Here is a 20174-nt window from a genome sequence, read left to right on the forward strand (position 1 = left end):
AAACTGTGGTTGCACCTGAATTCAAATACTTAAAGAGCAATTTATTTCACTTTTTAACTTTGTCACCTCAAGTTTCCTACCAATTGTAGCCTACAATATCTGACCTCTAATTTGTGTTTAATCATATCACTTAAATCTGATAATCTTGAAAGCCAGAGGGTAGTATATATACCTCAATCATTGCCACTTGTATTTAACGATATTAGCCTTATATTAAGTCAAAGATGTTTAACCAGATATCCATTTTAATGACACATTGTACTGTAAGAAGTAAGGGACCCATATCATTTGTCACCTATGTAATGATATTAGCCTTAAATATTAAGTCAAAGATGCAACTGAAGTGTTTCCCAGATATCAATTTTAATGACACATTTTAAGAAGTAACAAGATGGAATATTTCCTACGTCTGACAGATCTAAAAACAAACTCTGTTTTTGAGCTCTTGGTTGAATTTCCTGTAGGATGTTTAGTCAAGCTGTCAGTGTCAGCATGGTTTCCCCATCAATGCGACCCTAGGCTCATCTACTCCCCAAGCATGTTTGGAGATATCACTGGTAAATTCCTTTAAAGGAAATCCCATTGCTAGTAAGGTGATAGATAAAGAAAAGTCAATGATTTCCTTAAAACAGTCATTTTCGGTCTTTGTTAGGGTCAAGATACATAACAGGGGAACAGATGGATTCATGATACATAATCGCGAATGGTAATTGTGCAGAAAAATGTGTGAATTGAATGATGAAAAATACATTGTTGAGCTCAACGCTTGGGTGTGCAGGTCCAATATAAATGAGTACAAAAATCCTGCTGCCTTTTTTTTTATGTGGAGGTCAAAGGGGATTTGAGGTCAATAGAGGTCAAAGTCTGAAAACTTTGGGATGAAGGCTTTGGTTACAATTCATTCCTTATAGACACAGGCTTAGAGTTTCCACCATCCCACCCTTCTTCCCCTTAACTCAATGAATCAGTCTCTGGCTGTATGTAAGATAACTAGTCCATCATGCCATAGGAATACTATGGTCTTAGAATTCTTCTTCAAAATTCATTCTCCAAGTTCAAACTTCATTTTTTGTTGCACTAGATGCCCAGAGGTATGTATTTGTTCTCTATATGACTTCGTGTTTATTCCAACTGGTAGACACTATTATAGGCCTGCTGCCTTGCTATGTGTTTAGACATTTTATTATGCGTCTTGTTTGGGACTAATAAGCATCTTTTACAAGATTTTTGACTCAAAATGAACAAGACTAGGGGTGTAATTTGTACTTACGTACTGTGATTACTTAGCTGAAATGATACCTACACACAGAGCATTATAAGAAGGCAACTGGTGTAACATGTATAAGATTTATTCCATCCCATCTTACACACCATGTAATTACCTAATCTGCTCTGAAGCATACGTTAACATCAATATAACACTAAATGACCAGTAGTAGATTAGCTACACCACATAACATCCTGTTGGTTGTGCCTACTAATCAATCAAGATATCAATAAGGGTTCTTAATTTGTTTTCCATCTTTCAACAGGTTTGATGAAAACCAGTCCATCATCGTTAGTGGAGAGAGTGGAGCAGGGAAGACAGTCTCAGCTAAATATGCCATGAGATACTTCGCCACGGTCGGAGGTTCAAGCGCTGAAACGCAAGTGGAGAAGAAGGTCTTAGCTTCTAACCCGATTATGGAGGTATATTCCCTTCACCCTTAAAGAGTTCAATTTTCCCTCATGTATATTCATTATGTAAACTGAGTTGGATTTGCAAAGACACATCCGAAACATTGTACTCTCATGGTCAGAGTTAATTGACACACTTTCAAGAATTGTAGTGTGAAAAGATATCATGTCAGACCATTTTGAATTTATAAACAGTTGTAGATATTCAAAGGGACATAAGATGTGCTCTTCATTTCATTTACCTGTCCCCACAGTATTAATGCACTATGATCTACTAGATATATTATCATGTGCAATGTACTCTATGGTGAACTATTCAAAATAGTATTTGACACTCATTCTCTTATAAAATTTTGAAATTGAATCAACTTCTCCCTAGATCTACCATGCCAGAATGAGCCCCTTTCCTTTGCTTTCTGTTTAATCTTATTTTTACATTTTTATTTTTTTATTTTGGAGAGTGAAAATCTTTAAGAATCTGAAACAATTGATACAATTACACAAGCTTTAGAGTGTGTGTAATTCTGTTATTACTGTGATTGACCTAGAGCTATCTCTGTACTAGTAATCAAACTATGCTATTTATTCAGGGCAGGCCTCTTGTTTGCTAGACTTATATTATCTATTTTGCATCAGTAAGTGCAAGCCTTCCTTGCGTGGTGTGTTCACATTAAACATAACACAAGTATGCTTTGAATACAGAATGTGTGTCTCCACAGAGTACTAAACCTACCAGTTGGAGCTATGCAAATGCTAATGGTGTTGCAAGCATAATGTGTCAATGTGTATTCCAATTAAACCTGCATATTTAACTGTGTGAACTTTATCAGTTCTCATGGTGAAGGTTGAGGTTGTCTTTATTAACAGGACGGTGGGAAATTTTAGAATATGAGAATATTTTTTTTACTGCAAAGATCTGTTTCTGCATTGTAGTGAGATATGACTCACTGTTACTGTTACCACTGTTATTGACTCACTGTTACTGTTACCAGTCAGATATGATTGGCTGTTACTGTAATGCAGTCACATACGATAAGCTGTTACTGTAATTCGGTAACATGTGATTAGCTGCTGACTGTATTCAGTCAGATGTGATTGGCTGTTGCTGTATAATTCCATCGCATATGATTAGCTGTGCTAATTTAAAATGGGCTGACATAATTGGCTGTTATTCTAATTCACATTGATGATCTGATGCTACTGTAACTTAGCCCGGTATGATTGGCTTAATTGTGCTGTTTTGCAAGATTTTAAAAAAAAAAATGGAAAAATAGTCTATCAAAGTATCGAGTGTGTTGTAAATAATTTTAGTGTTTTACCAATTTGTGTGATACACAGTTGATTCCAATTAACATAAATGTGAGCACAGATGGACCAGTTATGCACAGGTGATTGCTCAGCAGTTTGCAATCATATGAAAGTATTTGTGATGAATTGCTCAGTTCATCAAATACTCGGACAACATGAAATAAAGTTTGTACTGTCATGTGCAAAAGTCTCAACATAATGCTGGTGTTTGGAAGGGGTTGGTGATGATTAGGGTCGGAAAACAAAGATGGGGTCTGACAAGCACCAAATAAGTAAGCTAAGAATGAATTGAATCTTATTTAAGAAAATGTACAATACATACAATATTAAAATAAAACAAAACTGTTAGCAAACTGCTTAATATCCACTAAAAAGCCTGTGTAAGAGAACGTGTAAAAGTAAGAGGGCCTGACGTTTCGATCTTAGCTGGATCTTCTTCAGCCTTGTGTTCAATTCAATTTAAATCCTGTTATAAAGAAAAATTTAAGAAATTTGACAATTATAAATAAAAAGTGTGAATCGTGAGTATTAGACCTGAACATGAGTAAAAGGACCACCTGCCAGATATAACTCTCTTTTTTCGAGAATTTTATGGATAAAATGATAGTAATCTTTGGAAAGTTTGGTTAACCGAATGTCTTGGTATTGCTCTTGATATTAAATCTATCGTGGACCTCGACGTTGAGAAGAATGTTTTCATTGTAATTTGTCTAGAGTTTTTGACTGTATGAATTGTTCTATTCCCATTGCTATGTATTTGTTCTTATTTAACCTTTGTATTAATGTATTGTTGTTTTCTCTTTGTCTTAGTATCACATCAGTCTGCATCATTAAAGATAGACCTAAAAGGATATGATTTACCTTTTGTCTTTCAGTCAATCGGAAACGCCAAAACGACCAGAAACGACAACAGCAGTCGTTTCGGGAAGTACATAGAGATCAGTTTCAACAGGCAGCATAATATACTCGGAGCAAACATGAGGACGTATCTCCTGGAGAAGTCAAGGGTCGTCTACCAGGCCCAGGACGAAAGAAACTACCACATTTTTTACCAACTGTGTGCTGCTGCAGACCAACCAGAAATGGCACATTTGAAACTAGGTATGCTATTAATATCATGTGTGTGTGGGAGATAAGCATCCCTCAAAACCTAGGTATGCTATTAATATCATGTGTTGTGTGCAAGATACGCATCCCTCAATAACTAGGTATGCTATTAATATCATGCGTGTTTGCAAGATACGCATCCCTCAAAAACTAGGTAAGCAATTAATATCATGCGTGTGTGGGAGATACGCATCCCTCAAAAACTAGGTATGCAATTAATATCATGCGTGTGTGGGAGATACGCACCCCTCAAAAACTAGGTATGCTGTTAATATCATGAGTATGATGGAGAAACGCACCCCTCGATAACTAGGTATGCAATTAATATCATGCATGTGTGGGAGATACGCATCCCTCAAAAACTAGGTATGCAATTAACATCATGCGTGTGTGGGAGATACGCATCCCACAAAAACTAGGTATGCTATTAATATCATGCGTGTTTGCAAGATACGCACCCCTCGAAAACTAGGTATGCAATTAATATCATGCGTGTTTGCAAGATACGCACCCCTCAAAACCTAGGTATGCTATTAATATCATGCGTGTTTGCAAGATACGCATCCCTCAATAACTAGGTATGCTATTAATATCATGCGTGTTTGCAAGATACGCATCCCTCGAAAACTAGGTATGCAATTAATATCATGCGTGTGTGGGAGATACGCATCCCTTAAAACCTAGGTATGCAATTAATATCATGCGTGTGTGAGATACGCATCCCTCAAAAACTAGGTATGCTATTAATATCATGCGTGTTTGCAAGATACGCATCCCTCAATAACTAGGTATGCTATTAATATCATGTGTGTTTGCAAGATACGCATCCCTCAATAACTAGGTATGCTATTAATATCATGCGTGTTTGCAAGATACGCATCCCTCAAAAACTAGGTATGCAATTAATATCCCTCAAAAACTAGGTATGCAATTAATATCATGCGTGTTTGCAAGATACGCACTCCCTCACACCCGCAGGAAGAAGAAGATTACAAGAAGACAGAAACCCAACCAGCATCAAGTGGCTTATATGACAGAGAACTTTGCAAAGAACAAGATGCCCCAAATTGCTATGAAAAATCTTGCTTCGTTTGGGAATTATCCTAGTTTAAAAGTCATGTATGGGAGCTGTCATTTAGTAAATCTGTGATGTCGTAAGTGTCACTAGGATCCCAACGTAATCTTTCTGTTTGTTTTTCTGTTCAAACAATGTTAACAGTGTTGCCACTGAAACCACCATTAGCACCACTGAAGCCATCATTATCTCAAGTTAAGAACTTTTTTAGATTCAGAATTAGGTAAACCCATCTCCATTTACAGAAAATGCACATTGTAATACCTACAGAATAATATAAGAAAAATTGAAGCAGATTTGGGCTGAATAATGTCATGTTTTACACTTGATCAAGGCTTTTAACGTGTGTGTCAAAGAACATTACATCTAATTACCATATCTCCCAACTGGAATAAGACTTCTCCTTAGCTGTTTAGGGGAAATTGTTCTTGACATAATTTATTTCCATCATATATCCAATAATAATAGTTGGGTTTGTGTCCTTTCAATGGGGATAGCCACCATTTGACGACTCACTTGCACAGGACCGTATTACAAAAACCTCTGTTCCCCGATGTCGAATCCTATACTAGCCGATATTTTCTTACTCCGAAAGATGCTTCTATGTTTCTGTGTATGAGTCCGTACTGTACACTATCGGGTTGAATATCTTACACATCTACTGCTGTATAGTTCTGGCAATGCTAATACACAGAAGTTGTCGAAGAAGTCAAGCATATATTATGCTGGTAGGAATTATATACTGTAGTTGAAGATCAGGTCAAATCTATGTGAACAGGCAAATTCCTGAAGATCATCCAGTAGCAGACAAGCAAGAGAGATTTTGTAAAATATTACGCACGTCATACAAATCATCGTACCCACAATTTTCCCAAGTGTGACGTCGAAATTCTCTGTAATGGTCACAGGTTTTGCTGGTATTTGAGGAGATTCTACTGCGAAAATGTGGCGAGTGTTTATAGAGATATAAGGGAAAGTTTCAGAGTGGATGAGGGAAGAAGATTTCTTATTTGAGAATTATAAAAAAAAAAATTATTGAGAATTTAAAAAAAAAAAAATATTGAGAATTATAATATAAAAAAAAAATCATTATTGGCCATATTGGGTGAGAGTACTTCTGTAATGCTAATAGTTTCCTTGTTTGCTTATCGCTGATTAACATTTCCCTTCAGTAGATCTCTTGCTTTCATGAAGACATGAAACAACTTCACCTCCAAGGAGTGACAAAGAGTCCAAAAAGCAAAGTGATCACTCTAAACCATGCAGTTACATGTGTTTCTATGATTACTGTCCACTTTTAAGTACCTAAACACTTGAACTACCTATACACTTTTGGTGAAAATGTCCATATTCTGTTTGCAAAAACTTCCTATGCCTGTTTGTCCATTTTTTGAAGGGATCTGGGGAGGCTGTTGTGTTCATCAATGCTAATGCTGCCCGTGCATTGAATCATGACAGGAAGTTGTTAGTGTGATTAGATACTTCCAGGTGTTAAATCCATTCTACATGAGTTTTTTGTGTGTGCAAATTCCCCATCTGGCATATTATTAAAATTGTTATTATTTAAGATCATTACGACTATTTCCTACCAGTGTAATTTTTAAAGGTGCACACCCAAGTTGAAATGGTGTTGATTGGAGGAATTCATTGTATTTGTATTGAGTATATGAGTATTATTTATTCTCAAGATCCTCGGGATGCACTTCTTGTGTCCTTTCGCTCAATATTTAAGACCACCTGTTGAGTCTTCAGCAGTACAAATGTTATTCGGGTCGTATCAGTATCTCTGTTTGTGGATGTTTTAGTACGAGACACTGTGATTAAATTATATTTGTATTTTTATTCTGTGTTTTTGCCTTACTTCTCTCAACCATAACACACGTTTAAAGTTCAAGTTCTATGGTTAGGTAGACAAATTCCCCTTTAAATCCATGTCACCTTGCTAAATGAGAATCAAATTTTATGAGGGGATATATTTGAAAAATATTTAGATCATGTGTACTTAATTACTCTCCCCATTCCTCTTATACATGTCTCGACCGATCAAGGGCGGCGGAACCGGGGTGGGGGGGGCACAGGGGGCACGTGCCCCCCACTTTTCCTCAGGTTAAAAATGTGCCATTTTTCTACATAAAAATTGTACTCTTGATCACCTTATTAGGTCAGCGATATTTCAGTAAGAGATCTAATCCTAATTTAGAAGTATTAATGACTTTCTGTTGGTCAAACTCAAATGTTTACTACCACAAGGCTTCTAACATTCTGGTGAGTGCCATTATGCATATTCAATTTGCCCAAAAAATCCTAATGCATTTCCAAAAATGCATTGCTATATTACATTGTGACTTTGTAATAAGCAGAAGCCATTTATAGCCTACTATGAATAATAAGTATAGATTTAATATCCCATAACCTACCCCATCCTTCGTATTTTGACATATTTCATTTGCTTTCATGCATGTATCGATCGCGTGTGCAGGGACTTGGACTTTATAATGATTTCACCTCATTTTGTCTCAAAAGAAAACTTGTTCCTTGTTTCCCAATTTGCACATTGGATATTGCAGTGCTAGTATGCATTTTTTCCTTGAAGGACGGGGGGGGGGGGGGGCATTGATGGAGTGATGTGTATACGTAAATAAGATAATACAATAAGAGTTATAAAGGGTACTAAATATCAGGCTGCATCAGTCCAATCAAATTTCTGCAAAGTGCCTTTCGACGTCGGTGCCTCCCCAGATTAAAAGTGCTTCCGCAGCCCTTGCCACCGATCTTCCTAGCTTACAACAATTGGTTAACATTTTTACACTGTGCTGCCCCTCCCCACCCCCCTTGACCCTTTACCAGTAAGTGACCAAAATTTTGTTTTCTTCTCTTAAAATTTTTTTTTTTTTTTTCGATAATCCTAGGCCATCCAGATGAATTCACTTACACAAGTCAAGGGGACAGTCCGACGGTGGACACAATCGATGATGCAAAACAATTTGAAGAAACTAAAGATGCCTTAAATCTCCTAGGTAAGGTATAGCAGATCTAGGCTGTCTTGGTTCTGTTTGTAAGCAGCTGGTTTACATTCACAGTGCAGAGAATTCTTATTTGTTTTAATTTTCCTTTACTCAAAGTTTTGGCTTTTGTATTACTGTTGCAGCAGACACTTACAGCATTTGCAATGTTTAAAAAAGGCTGTGGTATTTGTAATAACCCATCACTGCATAGCCTATTCTTTCTGCATTTTTATGATATAGGTAAAAAAGCCTAGCCTAATTTGCATTTAATTAAGGCAGAATCATAATTGTCATTACCCTCTTAGGCCTTACACCTGACTTATTGTTACTTGATAGGCTTTGTGTAAAACATGACTTACTGTTTGTAAAATGGATAATTTATTTGGCGAGAAGTGAAAATGTGGGTATGAAAGGGATCCAACCCTTTCAACATAAGAAATTCTTGCTTTGGTAGCATAATGACTATTAATGTATAGAGTGATATCAGGTGTGTACCTAGACTTCTGTTTTAGGAAGCCCCAATACTTTTCTAGGGGGGGGCATGACCTATTATCTAAACATTTAGGGGGAGGTTATTTCACTGTGATATGCTCTGCTAAAGGCCCAGCCTAACTGTTGACACTTTTCTTTTTTCAAAAGAAACCAAAGTTGTTCAGGTGATATAATATATTCTGACGAAAAGATAATAAACTAAGAAAAATATTTTGCAATCTTGTTGTGTTGGACTAGTAGAGTTTGATTCACAGTAAACATCACCATATAACTCCAATCATCGCTATGTTGTGTATTAGATGTCGGCATCGTAGAGCTTTTATCACTCTCTCATCTTCTCACTCATCAGCAGTATCTGCTGCTATGAATCAAGTTCACCATGAGCTCTGTCTCTCACTCTCTCCTCCTTGATTCATTACACCCTCTGCATCATTATAGAGGTATTAAGGTTGCATCCTCTCTCGTCAATTACTCTCCTCCAGGTATCGACGAGAAGACGCAGATGGTTATCTTCCAGATCATGTCTGCCGTGCTACATTTTGGGAATGTGGATATCAGGCCGGGGGACAGAGAGAGCAGTAAAATAGAGGTGAAGACATTGTCTATGTCCATTATAAACAAATGCTTTGATTTAGCTTCTAAATCGTCTAAGCAATGACAGATTCATTTTAATCTTGAGCTTTTCATTTGGTTTTCAAGATGCATTTTGGGTTGGGCTGTAACTTGTTCACATTCACCCATTATCGTATGTATGTATGTATGTATGTATGTATGTATGTATGTATTTTAGATCCTCCTGCAAGCAGGAACTTGCGAAGAAGCCTCATTGGCTTATCAAAGCCGCAAGCTGACCGAAGTCTCTTACATTCATATTTAACTTCCATGATTATGAATTGTCAATTGTCAACATCTCTGTAACTGGACGACATACTAATCTGGAGTGACTCGAACCAGGGACCTTATGATTGAAAGGCACCGGCGTTAACCACTGAGCTAATACTCCACTGATTGGGATACCCCTCAGTGTAACTACCAGATGCATGCGGTTAAAACCACTTGGCAGCTCCTTATTGGAGAATAACAAAATATTTTATTTCAATAGATAAAATTTTACATCGCACAAAAGTTATATTAATATTTTAGTTTCATATGAACAATCCTGTGAAGATTATGCCTAATGTCACCATTCCTTCTTTTTTTCTTAATCGATTTTTGAGGACCAAAGTAGCAGCTTGTGTTTTATTGCACCTTAATGTTCCTTAATCCTTAAAGGGGCGTTCTGATGGCAGAAAATGTGACTCTTAGATAGAGAAAAAGAAAAGTATTTGAAACTGTTAGATGAAAACCCCATCTCAATATCTTGTCCCAAACTCAAGATATGATTGATTAAATGGCTGGATAATCCCCTTGACCCTTCCCTGAATCCCCTGGATTCTTCCCTGGGGTAAATATATATGATTAATTAAATGGCTGGATCCTTCCCTGGAGTGAAGATATGATTGATTACATGGCTTGATAATCCCCTGGATCCTTCCCTGGAGTTAAGATATGGTTGATTAAATGGCTTGATAATCCCCTGGATCCTTCCCTAAAGTGAAGATATGATTGATAAAATGGCTGGATAATCCCCTGGATCCTTCCCTGAATCCCCTGGATTCTTCCCTGGAGTAAATATATGATTAATTAAATGGCTGGATAATCTCCTGGATCCTTTCCTGGAGTGAAGATATGATTGATTAAATGGCTGGATCCTCCCCTGGATCCTTCCCTGGAGTGAAGATATGATTGATTAAATGGCTGGATAATCCCCTGGACCCTTCCCTGGAGTGAAGATATGATTGATTAAATGGCTGCATTATCCCCTGGGTCCTTCTCTGGAGTGAAGATATGATTGATTAAATGGCTGGATAATCCTCTGGATCCTTCCCAGGAGTGAAGATATGATTGATTAAATGGCTGGATGATCCCCTGGATCCTTCCCTGGAGTGAATATATGATTGATTAAATGGCTGGATAATCCCCTGGACTCTTCCCTGCAGTGAAGATATGATTTATTAAATGGCTGGATAATCCCCTGGATCCTTCCCTGTAGTGTTTCACAGTAGGAATTGTGTGATGTCATACCGGCCAAACGTTGTTCAGAGGCTTTACTTTCCTAGTATCATTTTCTTGTTGATTCATCCTCAAAACCCGATTGGCGAATGCCACCGGAAATTCTCTTTAGGTATGATACCACTACAACAGTGTGGCAAATGCCACCGGAAATTCTCCTTAGGTATGATACCAATACCATTTCCTGTGGCGAATGCCACAGGAAATTCTCTTTAGGTATTATACCACTACCCCAGTGCGTCGATTGCAACCAAAAAGAGCTGCCTTATTGTACAGATAATTTTAAGCTGTCAATGTTCTCAGTTACAATAACGCTCACGGTTAATTTTGTTTGTTTTCTAAATGCAGAGGGACAATGAGAACTTACCGATCCTGTGTGAACTTCTTGGAATCGACCTGGTTCAAATGAGACAGTGGCTGTGCTGTAGAAAGATCGTCACCGTACGAGAAGTCCTCACCAAACCACTTCGTCATGACACCGTAAGTTTAAATTGGTCATGGTTACTATGAGGTTACTATACTTTTCTAGCATACCAGTAGCTTCGAGGCGACACTGCATTTTAATGCCCGAAGAGTAGCTTATGACTGATTCCTAAGGGGAGTATTTCTGTAAAAGGAGGGTTGATGCCTTATTTAGTGTCAAAGTACTCTTTGGTTTTGTCGGTTGAGAATCGTGAGTTGACTCAAGCCAACTACTCTAATCTACATTACAATCAGTATATGAATGTGGCCTGCCTAGTGATGGTGATGTACAGTAGTTACTAATACCTTATTTACGAGAAATTTAAATCGTCAAGCTTAGTAACTAGAGAAGTAAAGCGTTTCAAAACAAAAGCTTTAGCTGTAAGGTCAATAAAGAAGATTTTGTGGATATCAAAACCTTGTTCAATGATCTATGGTCTTGTTTCCTGTTTGAATATCTCTACAAAAAATACATGAACACAAAATACCCTATTTAGTTTGTTGCGTACCTGTTACAAATGATGGTGGAAATATGAAATTACCAGGGGAGGAATAACCCCCATAAACACCTAGATCCCTGAGAAGATATGCAAGGAGCATAGGCCAATCAGGAACAACCAATCAACATCGGATACTCTGAGACATAGACCAATCAGGGTTGCTAGACTAGACCAAGGCTGTTTATTCTAAGTCTGCTTTAATTTAAATATTCAAGCAATTCAACATTCTATCAAATAAAGATCGATCAATGAGGATTCTATATTTCAGTGTACGTTGTCCCTTAAACATGGTTGTTGTACAATTCGGCTGAAAATCATACCTGTATGCTGTCATATATTCAACCATAAACCAAGTCCCTGAAAATTTTGGAATATTGAGTCAATGAGCTGAATATGATAGGATGTAAATCAAGGATTTACATTAATTTTCCTTTTTTTTTTAAATTGATTCTGTTTTTGGTGGAGGTCATAGGTCATTTGGGTCACAAGGGGTCAAATTGTGAAAACCTCGTAAACACGAAGAAGGGAATCATTGGCAGACCTCATATTTGGTGTGTAGGAGTACCACATTGTGTAAAAGAAGCCTATTGTTTTTGGTCGAAGTCAAAGGTCATTTGGGGTCATCAGGGTTCAAATTGTGGAAACCTTGTAATCACCATATCTCAATACTGGAACCTTGGGCCAACCTTTAATTAGTGTGTAGAAGAACCACATTAAGTTAAAGAAGCCTATTGTTTTTGGTGGAGGTGAAAGGACATTGGTCACCAGGGGTCAAGTCGTGAAACCCTCGTAAATATGTTCACCCTCACTATACATTACGTCAGATTCATGAAGGAAACTGCTCATGTTACATCATCGAAACCACAATGCAGTTTTGCATTCTGGTTTAAAGTTGATTCTGTTTCTTTGTCAGTAGCAGGTGTGTCCCTTGGAATTGTGTTTGTAATGTTTGTTCATTCATCATCCAGTGTTGTAAACACACAATCTATCTTTCATTCTCTGGTTTGCCGTCATTCTGCTGATTACAATTTCGTTGTCTCGCCGACATACGTTCAATCATTTTAATCAGCTGGTTGCATTTTCAGTACGAGTGATCATACAAAGTATTCGTCACATGTATGTAGGTTTTAATATGAGCATACTCTTAACTACATTTCTCATCCTGCTCCCATGTTTTTATGTTCTACTTATAGTCAGTAACAATTCTAAATTGGGAAGCACGTAGCCTAAAACCTTTACCCGTTTACCAGCATTTCTGACAAAGATTGCTATGTTGATTAGTCATGGTGATACACTATCATGTAACTTGTTACATAAGAACATTCTAACGTGCACTGTATTGTTTCTCTGGAAGTATGCATGTTTGTTTGACAAAAGTGAAACAAATATGCTTTTCTGTGCAAAAAGTCAATGTATAATATATGTGATGGTAGTATGTGTAAAGTTTAGATTTGAAGAAAACGGGGGGGGGGGGAGAGGGGGGGAGAACGAGGAAAAAGAAGAGACGAGAAGACAGTACTAGTAGCCTTTTCAATGTTCAGATCAACAAGGAATGAAATGTAACTTGTTCTCTTTCATATCTAGCAAGTTTATAGTAGTTTAATTTAAAGGTTAGCGGCCTAAATCATGTGATCATCGTTAGTAGAAGTGGTACATATTTTAATTTCCTGGAAAGCATTTAATCCCATTTAATCAGTATTTCATAGTTTCGCTCTTTAGAGTCGTAAGTGATCTTTTTCACCAAATCTCTTTCTTTATCAAGTGTTCATTCCAAGGAAGGTAAAAACAAACAAATAAGTTTCTACCTTCGTAGACATCTGCAAGCAGTCATGTAAATATAGTGGCAAGGCATTTCAGGACTCAGAAAAGTCATGTCGTGGTAGACCGTCCCAGATATGTTGCCAAAAAACATACAAGCAACTCGTAGTAATTTACGGAGCAATTGATAGAAAATAGAGAGAGCTTTGAAGTTAGAAAGCAAAATAAGAAATAAAAATAAACAGAAGAATAAAAATGATGCCAAACTGGGACTATGAGAGGGATGCAGCTGAGATATTAAAAATCGGTGGGAGGCGAATTCTAAAAGACCAAAGAATTAGATTCACGGAGGAAGCGGCGCAAATCCTCAGTTTAGGAAAATTTGTCCTTCATTCAAAGTGATGAAATCATATGCAAGACGTATGGTTCCCTCTATCTATTGTTAATATGAGAAGTCATTTCTGCTCCAGAAAATTGAAGCCATGATGTCGTGAAATGGTTCTTACTGTTTAAGGGAGGCGAGTGGGTCTTAAGAAATTCATGCTTTTCTTGTCTGTAAATGTTATAGGTGGGTTTGATCGCCTCAAGTTGCATGCTTCTCGTAGTTTTATGTTTTAAATAGTTTGGGGACCCTCATCAATTTCTTTGGAAGTATTTTGCCACGTCATTGGTCGGAATAGTTAGTTTAGAAAACACACCTTACGTTTTGGAAAATACTTAAGTGAGGGATGAAAGAGACTTTTGGAATGATTTTCTTTTGTAGACTGGACGATTTCAAAGAGATTTATTATATGGGTCCTTTGTTGGAAATTAGTTTGGGTAATTTCAGGTTTCATGTAAATTATGCATGCTTGAGTTCATTGATGGGATTGAGTGTAGTTAGTAACTAAATGTGTTGATTGGAAGAGTGCAGTGGGTCTGCTTGCTATAGTCCGACATGTAAGAAATTCTTTGTTCTCTATTATGTTTGAAATTGAAAGATGTTAAGCACAATAGAAGGCAATTTATTTAAACAATGGCTTGTTATTAAATTTAATAACAAAAAAAGTAATGGCAGGGCAAAAAATTGAATTTTAATATCTTTCTTTGATATGGTGGGGTGACCAGTCTAGGGGTGGAGGGGCCAGAGGTGGGTGGGGTATAAGAGGGATAGGTAACCCTCAAATAATTTGTTAGGAAAACAAATAAAAATTAGAAAGAAGAAGAAACATCCCAAAGACATTTCATTGTTACTTGTTATGTATTTTACTGAAAAATATTACGAGGGAACAAGAAATATGAAAAAATACTGTAACTTCCATGGGTTCCTCACCAGGGCTCTGCCACCTTGGCGGCCCTCTGCACCCCAATGTACAATGTACCTCCACTCCAAGACAGAAATACCCACATTTGACACCACAGGTAATAGGAATGTTTATTGCAGTCTGCAAACTTTAACATGCAGCACCAGGAACAACATCCTATGTGATGGTTATTCAATCTTAAAAGATAAACTTAAAAAATACTGTTAAAATGAACCATTTTAATGAATGGTGACTATGTGAGCAATCTTGCACTATGAGATAACCAGTAAATTTTAGTTCTGTGCATATTTTTCTTGTATTTGTTATTGTTATTGTTTAATAATGTGACACTGGAGTCTCCTGCAGTATTGATTTAAAGAAAGTCTTTTAGACCTCCGTTGAATGAGCTGAATGTTCTTTGACGATTGTCTGCATAGCTTAGGGTAATGGCTGTATCAGCTTAAACAATTATATAATTCTTTAAGCTACACACTCTTAACTTGTGTTTTTCACCCCTTTTACTTGATTTGCAGGCTGTTTTTTCAAGGGACGCGCTTGCTAAGCATATCTACTCCCAACTGTTCTCTTGGATCGTGACTCAGATTAACAAGGCTATGGCCCCAACCATGAAACAGAAAGGATTCATCGGTGTTTTAGATATTTATGGGTAAGCATCAGTTACTAGGTATCCATGGATAAGCATCTGGTACTAGGTATCCATGGATATGCATCTGGGACATTTACTAGATGTTTGTGGGTAAGCATCTGGTACTCGGTATCCATGGATAAGCATCTGGGACATTTACTAGATGTTTGTGGGTAAGCAGCCGGTACTAGGTATCCATGGATAAGCATCTGGGACATTTACTAGATGTTTGTGGGTGAGCATCCAGTACTAGGTATCCATGGATAAGCATCTGGTACTAGGTATCCATGGATAAGTGTCTGGGACATTTACTAGATGTTTGTGGGTAAGCATCTGGTACTCGGTATCCATGGATAAGCATCTGGGACATTTACTAGATGTTTGTAAGTGAGAGTCCGGTACTAGGTATGCATGGATATGCACCGGGGACATTTACTAGATGTTTGTGGGTGAGCAGCCGGTACTAGGTATCAATGGATAAGAGTCTGGGACATTTTCTAGACGTTTTGTGGGTAAGAATCCTGTACTAGGTATCCATGGGTAAGCATCTGGGATTATTTACTAGATGTTTTGTGGGTAAGCATCTTGTACTCAATGGATAAATGTCTGGGTTATTTACTGTTTGTCTGTGTTTAAGCATCCAGTACTAAGTATCAATGGATAAGTGTCTGGGACATTTACTAGATGTTTTTGGGTATGCATCTGGTACATTAAATACATTTATATGGGGTAGGTATGCACTATGTGTTCTCGGTAGCTTTCAATATCTGTGCTACATATCTATGTACCAACGTCTATAGGTAAAATATTTCAGATGGATGCTAGAGTCAGCTGTTTTTATCACTTTGCAGAATCAGACAATGTTATGTTGATCTAATATTGCTAGTAATTTATTGCTTATATGTAAAGTTGTAGAGTGTCTGATGTTTTGATCTTCTTCAATGGCAAACCTCTGATGCAGATCCTGCTAGTATGGAGATGTCACGCACCTTCACTTATATATCTATCTGCACAGGCTTGTGCAGTAGATAAGCAGTTTGTTTACAATTTGTATTCTCTTGAATTAAATTTTTATGTTGACAACAGTCTGTTTCAGGTTTTTCCTTCTGTTTTATTCCTTCTTAGATTTGAGATGTTTGACTTTAACAGCTTTGAGCAGTTTTGTATCAATTATGCCAATGAGAAACTACAGCAGCAGTTTACACAGGTAAGATTATGATGGTAGGAGAGATGTAGTAATGGTAGGAGAGATGTAGTAAGGAATTTAATAAACCATGGCAATGAGGGGTGAGGGTGGGGGTGGGGGAGGAGAAGGGGGTTAGGGGAATGACACCAGCTTATTCAAAATGGTTGATAAATGTGTCAGTTTCCCCTCAATCACCTGTTTTCATATGGAACAGGGATGTAAGTCTTCCGGATTTTTAAGGAAATCCGGTTTTTTTTTTAATTCCAATAAGTCTTCCGTATTTTTACGGAAATCCGTTTTTTTTTTAAATTCCAATAAAGTTCCACAAAATTGTTCGAATATCAAAGACACAACGCGGCAAAAATGCCTGGCCCGTTGTAGCAAGCTAACTTCAATTTTCACTCATCGATCACTCAAAATACCATTTCCAGTTTCGCATCATCGCATTGCACTTGTGCCATGTGAATATCGTTGCGTACGTGCGAACTTCAAATCGCTATAGCTCATTTCTGTCGTTGAAAAACCTTGCCTAATTCATGTTGATTGGACTGCTAATTAATATCTTCGTAACTGCTGGTGCTCGACATAAGTTTTGGAATTAACGCTTGTGATATTTGTGAGCGGCGGAAATCTCAAGATACGCATATGAAAGTCGATATTTGTGATCGCATTCGAATGTGAGACTGTTTTTTATTCCGTAGTTCGCTGCGACGTATTCGTAACTTTGAGCTAGCCTAACATAACGATAGTGTGTAAGTAGTAAGAACTAGGGGTAAGATGTGTTAGCGCTAATACTTCTGAGCTAGCCTAACATAACGATAGTGTGTAAGTAGTCAGAGCTAGGAGTAGGATGTGTTAGGACGGCATTCACCTGGGGTCTCCGAATATTTTTTCCGGTTTTTTTTGGGGGCTGCACTTACATCCCTGATGGAACTTTCTCTTCCATGTCTAGGGGTCTAGAGATAGCTGCCTTATTAAGTACTGTCTCTCTCTGCAGTTTCTTTGACATGTTCTGGTTTACCGCCCTCCTTATTCGTTCGACCAATTATGATTTTCAGCACTGGGAAGTGTTCGTGTTTCATTCGCTTGTGGATGAAAGCTCTTTATTATTTCTCATTGTATTTACTTTGTTGAGGTTAAAAATTGCAATCACAACACAAGATGGTTGTTTCTACTCAGTGCTACTCAGACAAACTTTTATCAACTAATGTGAATACCAAGATTAACATTAATATCTTTGATACTTGCGGCCATAATCTGCATCTTCATACTTGGTGGATGTTATCTTATTTAGTGGATCATACTTGGTGGATGTTATCTTATTTAGTGGATCATACTTGGTGGATGATATCTTATTTAGTGGATCATACTTGGTGGATGTTATCTTATTTAGTGGATCTTACTTGGTGGATATTATGTTCTCTTTTTACACTTTTAAAGAGACAAACAAAAAAAACTTATTTTAAATTCCTATATACAGTTACTAATAAATAATTTGCCTGCTGTATAGATGTAACTTGTCTATTTCTGAACTTTATCAGTTTGCTTTTAGATCCTGCTATAATGACCCAGACCGGCTGGGACTTTAACTTCTAAATTTTTTATTTTTCAGCACGTTTTCAAGTTAGAGCAGGAAGAATATCTGAAGGAGAAGATTGAATGGTCTTTCATAGATTTCTACGATAACCAGCCGTGTATAGACCTCATCGAGAATAAACTTGGCATATTGGATCTCCTAGATGAAGAGTGTATGGTATGTCTATACATTTCCCTAAAATTAAATTATCCAGCAAAACGTGATTCTTATCTTTTTCATTCCTCAAAAGTTTATGCTTTTATACTAGAAAAAGAGAAAGTGTATTAAAGGCTTAACCAGAAATATTATGTTCATTGATTGAACTGCCTACTGAAAGAAATTGTTTCACAATCATGGAAGTAAATTTAAACTTTCCACAAGATGCTTGAAAGAACGGGTTGACCTTTCCTTCCTTTAACTTCTTCAACAGCTGCCTAAAGGTGCAGACGATAACTGGTGTCAGAAACTTTACGCTAAACATTTGGAGAAGAAGCACTTCTCAAAGCCCAGGACGTCAAACACGTCGTTTGTGATCCATCATTTTGCGGACAAAGTGGAGTACCAATCAGAGGGCTGTGTTGAGAAGAATAGAGACAACGTGAATGATGAGCATATCAAAATACTCAGAGGAAGCCAGGTGAGAAAATGTAATTTAGATAATAATAATAATTAACAAAGTGGAGTACCAATCGGAGGGCTGTGTGGAGAAGAATAGAGACAATGTGAATGATGAGCATATCAAAATACTCAGAGCAAGCCAGGTGAGAAAATATAATAAGAATAATAATAAGAATAATTATAATAATAATAATAATAATAATATTAATAATAATTAACAAAGTGGAGTACCAATCGGAGGGCTGTGTGGAGAAGAATAGAGACAATGTGAATGATGAGCATATCAAAATACTCAGAGCAAGCCAGGTGAGAAAATATAATATGAATAATAATAAGAATAATTATAATAATAATAATACTAATAATAGTAATAATAATTAACAAAGTGGAGTACCAATCGGAGGGCTGTGTGGAGAAGACTAGAGACAATGTCAATGATGAGCATATCAAAATACTCAGAGCAAGCCAGGTGAGAAAATATAATAAGAATAATAATAAGAACAATTAATAATAATAATAATAACAATAATAATTAACAAAGTGGAGTACCAATCGGAGGGCTGTGTGGAGAAGAATAGAGACAATGTGAATGATGAGCATATCAAAATGCTCAGAGCAAGCCAGGTGAGAAAATATAATAAAGATAATAATAATAATAATAATACACAATAATACTGTAACAGCTCGGATCAATATATAATTGGTAAAACATAATAATGTAAGTATCTTAAAGGTTGATTCCTAGTGAGACTGATAGCCAGTGTAATCCTCTTAATACAGGAGTAATGTGTTCTCTGTAGTTAGTATGTGCTACAATCCTTGCAGCCACATTTGTCGTAGAAACAAGTTGAGAATCTAATTATTTGGCAAGCCATACAAAAGTGAGGCCCACATATCAAAGCTGGGGTAACAGAAGCATGTCTACACATTGTTCAGCTGCATTTTAGGAGTGAGATACTTTCTTAAAAGTCTGCTGCTGCACATAGGAGCAATATGACCAATAAATGTCATGTCACATTCAAGTATTGTGCCCAAGTTTGAAAACTCTTTTTTGAAGAGCCAAACATGTCATTATATAGTCAAGTATGTGAAATATTTCTTACATGATACGATCTGTACTAATCCTATTACAATTCATGCTACTCAAGTTAATTGTGCAGTGTTAATGCCATCTATGTTAAATCCAAGGTATGGTTTTCATGGTTCACGTTATCTGTACTAGTCTGGGCTGGTCGTGTAGTTTACCTTTCATGTAACAGTATCCTCACTTCAAGTTTTCAAGTTTATTTGTCCACTTTCCATATATATAAACAGTAACAGAGTCAATGAGTAATTTACTCACATTATGATGAAATAACAATAAACAAAG

At 37.0% G+C, this 20174-nt stretch overlaps 1 protein-coding gene across 11 annotated transcripts in view; it reads left to right on the forward strand.

Annotated features, from left to right (window-relative positions):
- LOC139966870 (unconventional myosin-Va-like) overlaps positions 1-20174 on the forward strand; it is a 105826-nt gene that overhangs the window by 38449 nt on the left and 47203 nt on the right. For all 11 annotated transcript variants that reach the window (XM_071970311.1, XM_071970317.1, XM_071970309.1 and 8 more), the window contains exons 5-13: positions 1533-1689; positions 3861-4086; positions 8077-8184; positions 9147-9253; positions 11125-11256; positions 15313-15446; positions 16551-16632; positions 18224-18364; positions 18618-18824. In XM_071970311.1, the coding sequence (XP_071826412.1) occupies positions 1533-1689; positions 3861-4086; positions 8077-8184; positions 9147-9253; positions 11125-11256; positions 15313-15446; positions 16551-16632; positions 18224-18364; positions 18618-18824 (1294 nt within the window). The remainder of the gene's footprint in view (positions 1-1532; positions 1690-3860; positions 4087-8076; positions 8185-9146; positions 9254-11124; positions 11257-15312; positions 15447-16550; positions 16633-18223; positions 18365-18617; positions 18825-20174) is intronic.

The sequence above is a fragment of the Apostichopus japonicus genome, chromosome 4, assembly GCF_037975245.1.
Source record: "Apostichopus japonicus isolate 1M-3 chromosome 4, ASM3797524v1, whole genome shotgun sequence".
NCBI classification, from domain to species: Eukaryota; Metazoa; Echinodermata; class Holothuroidea; order Aspidochirotida; family Stichopodidae; genus Apostichopus; species Apostichopus japonicus.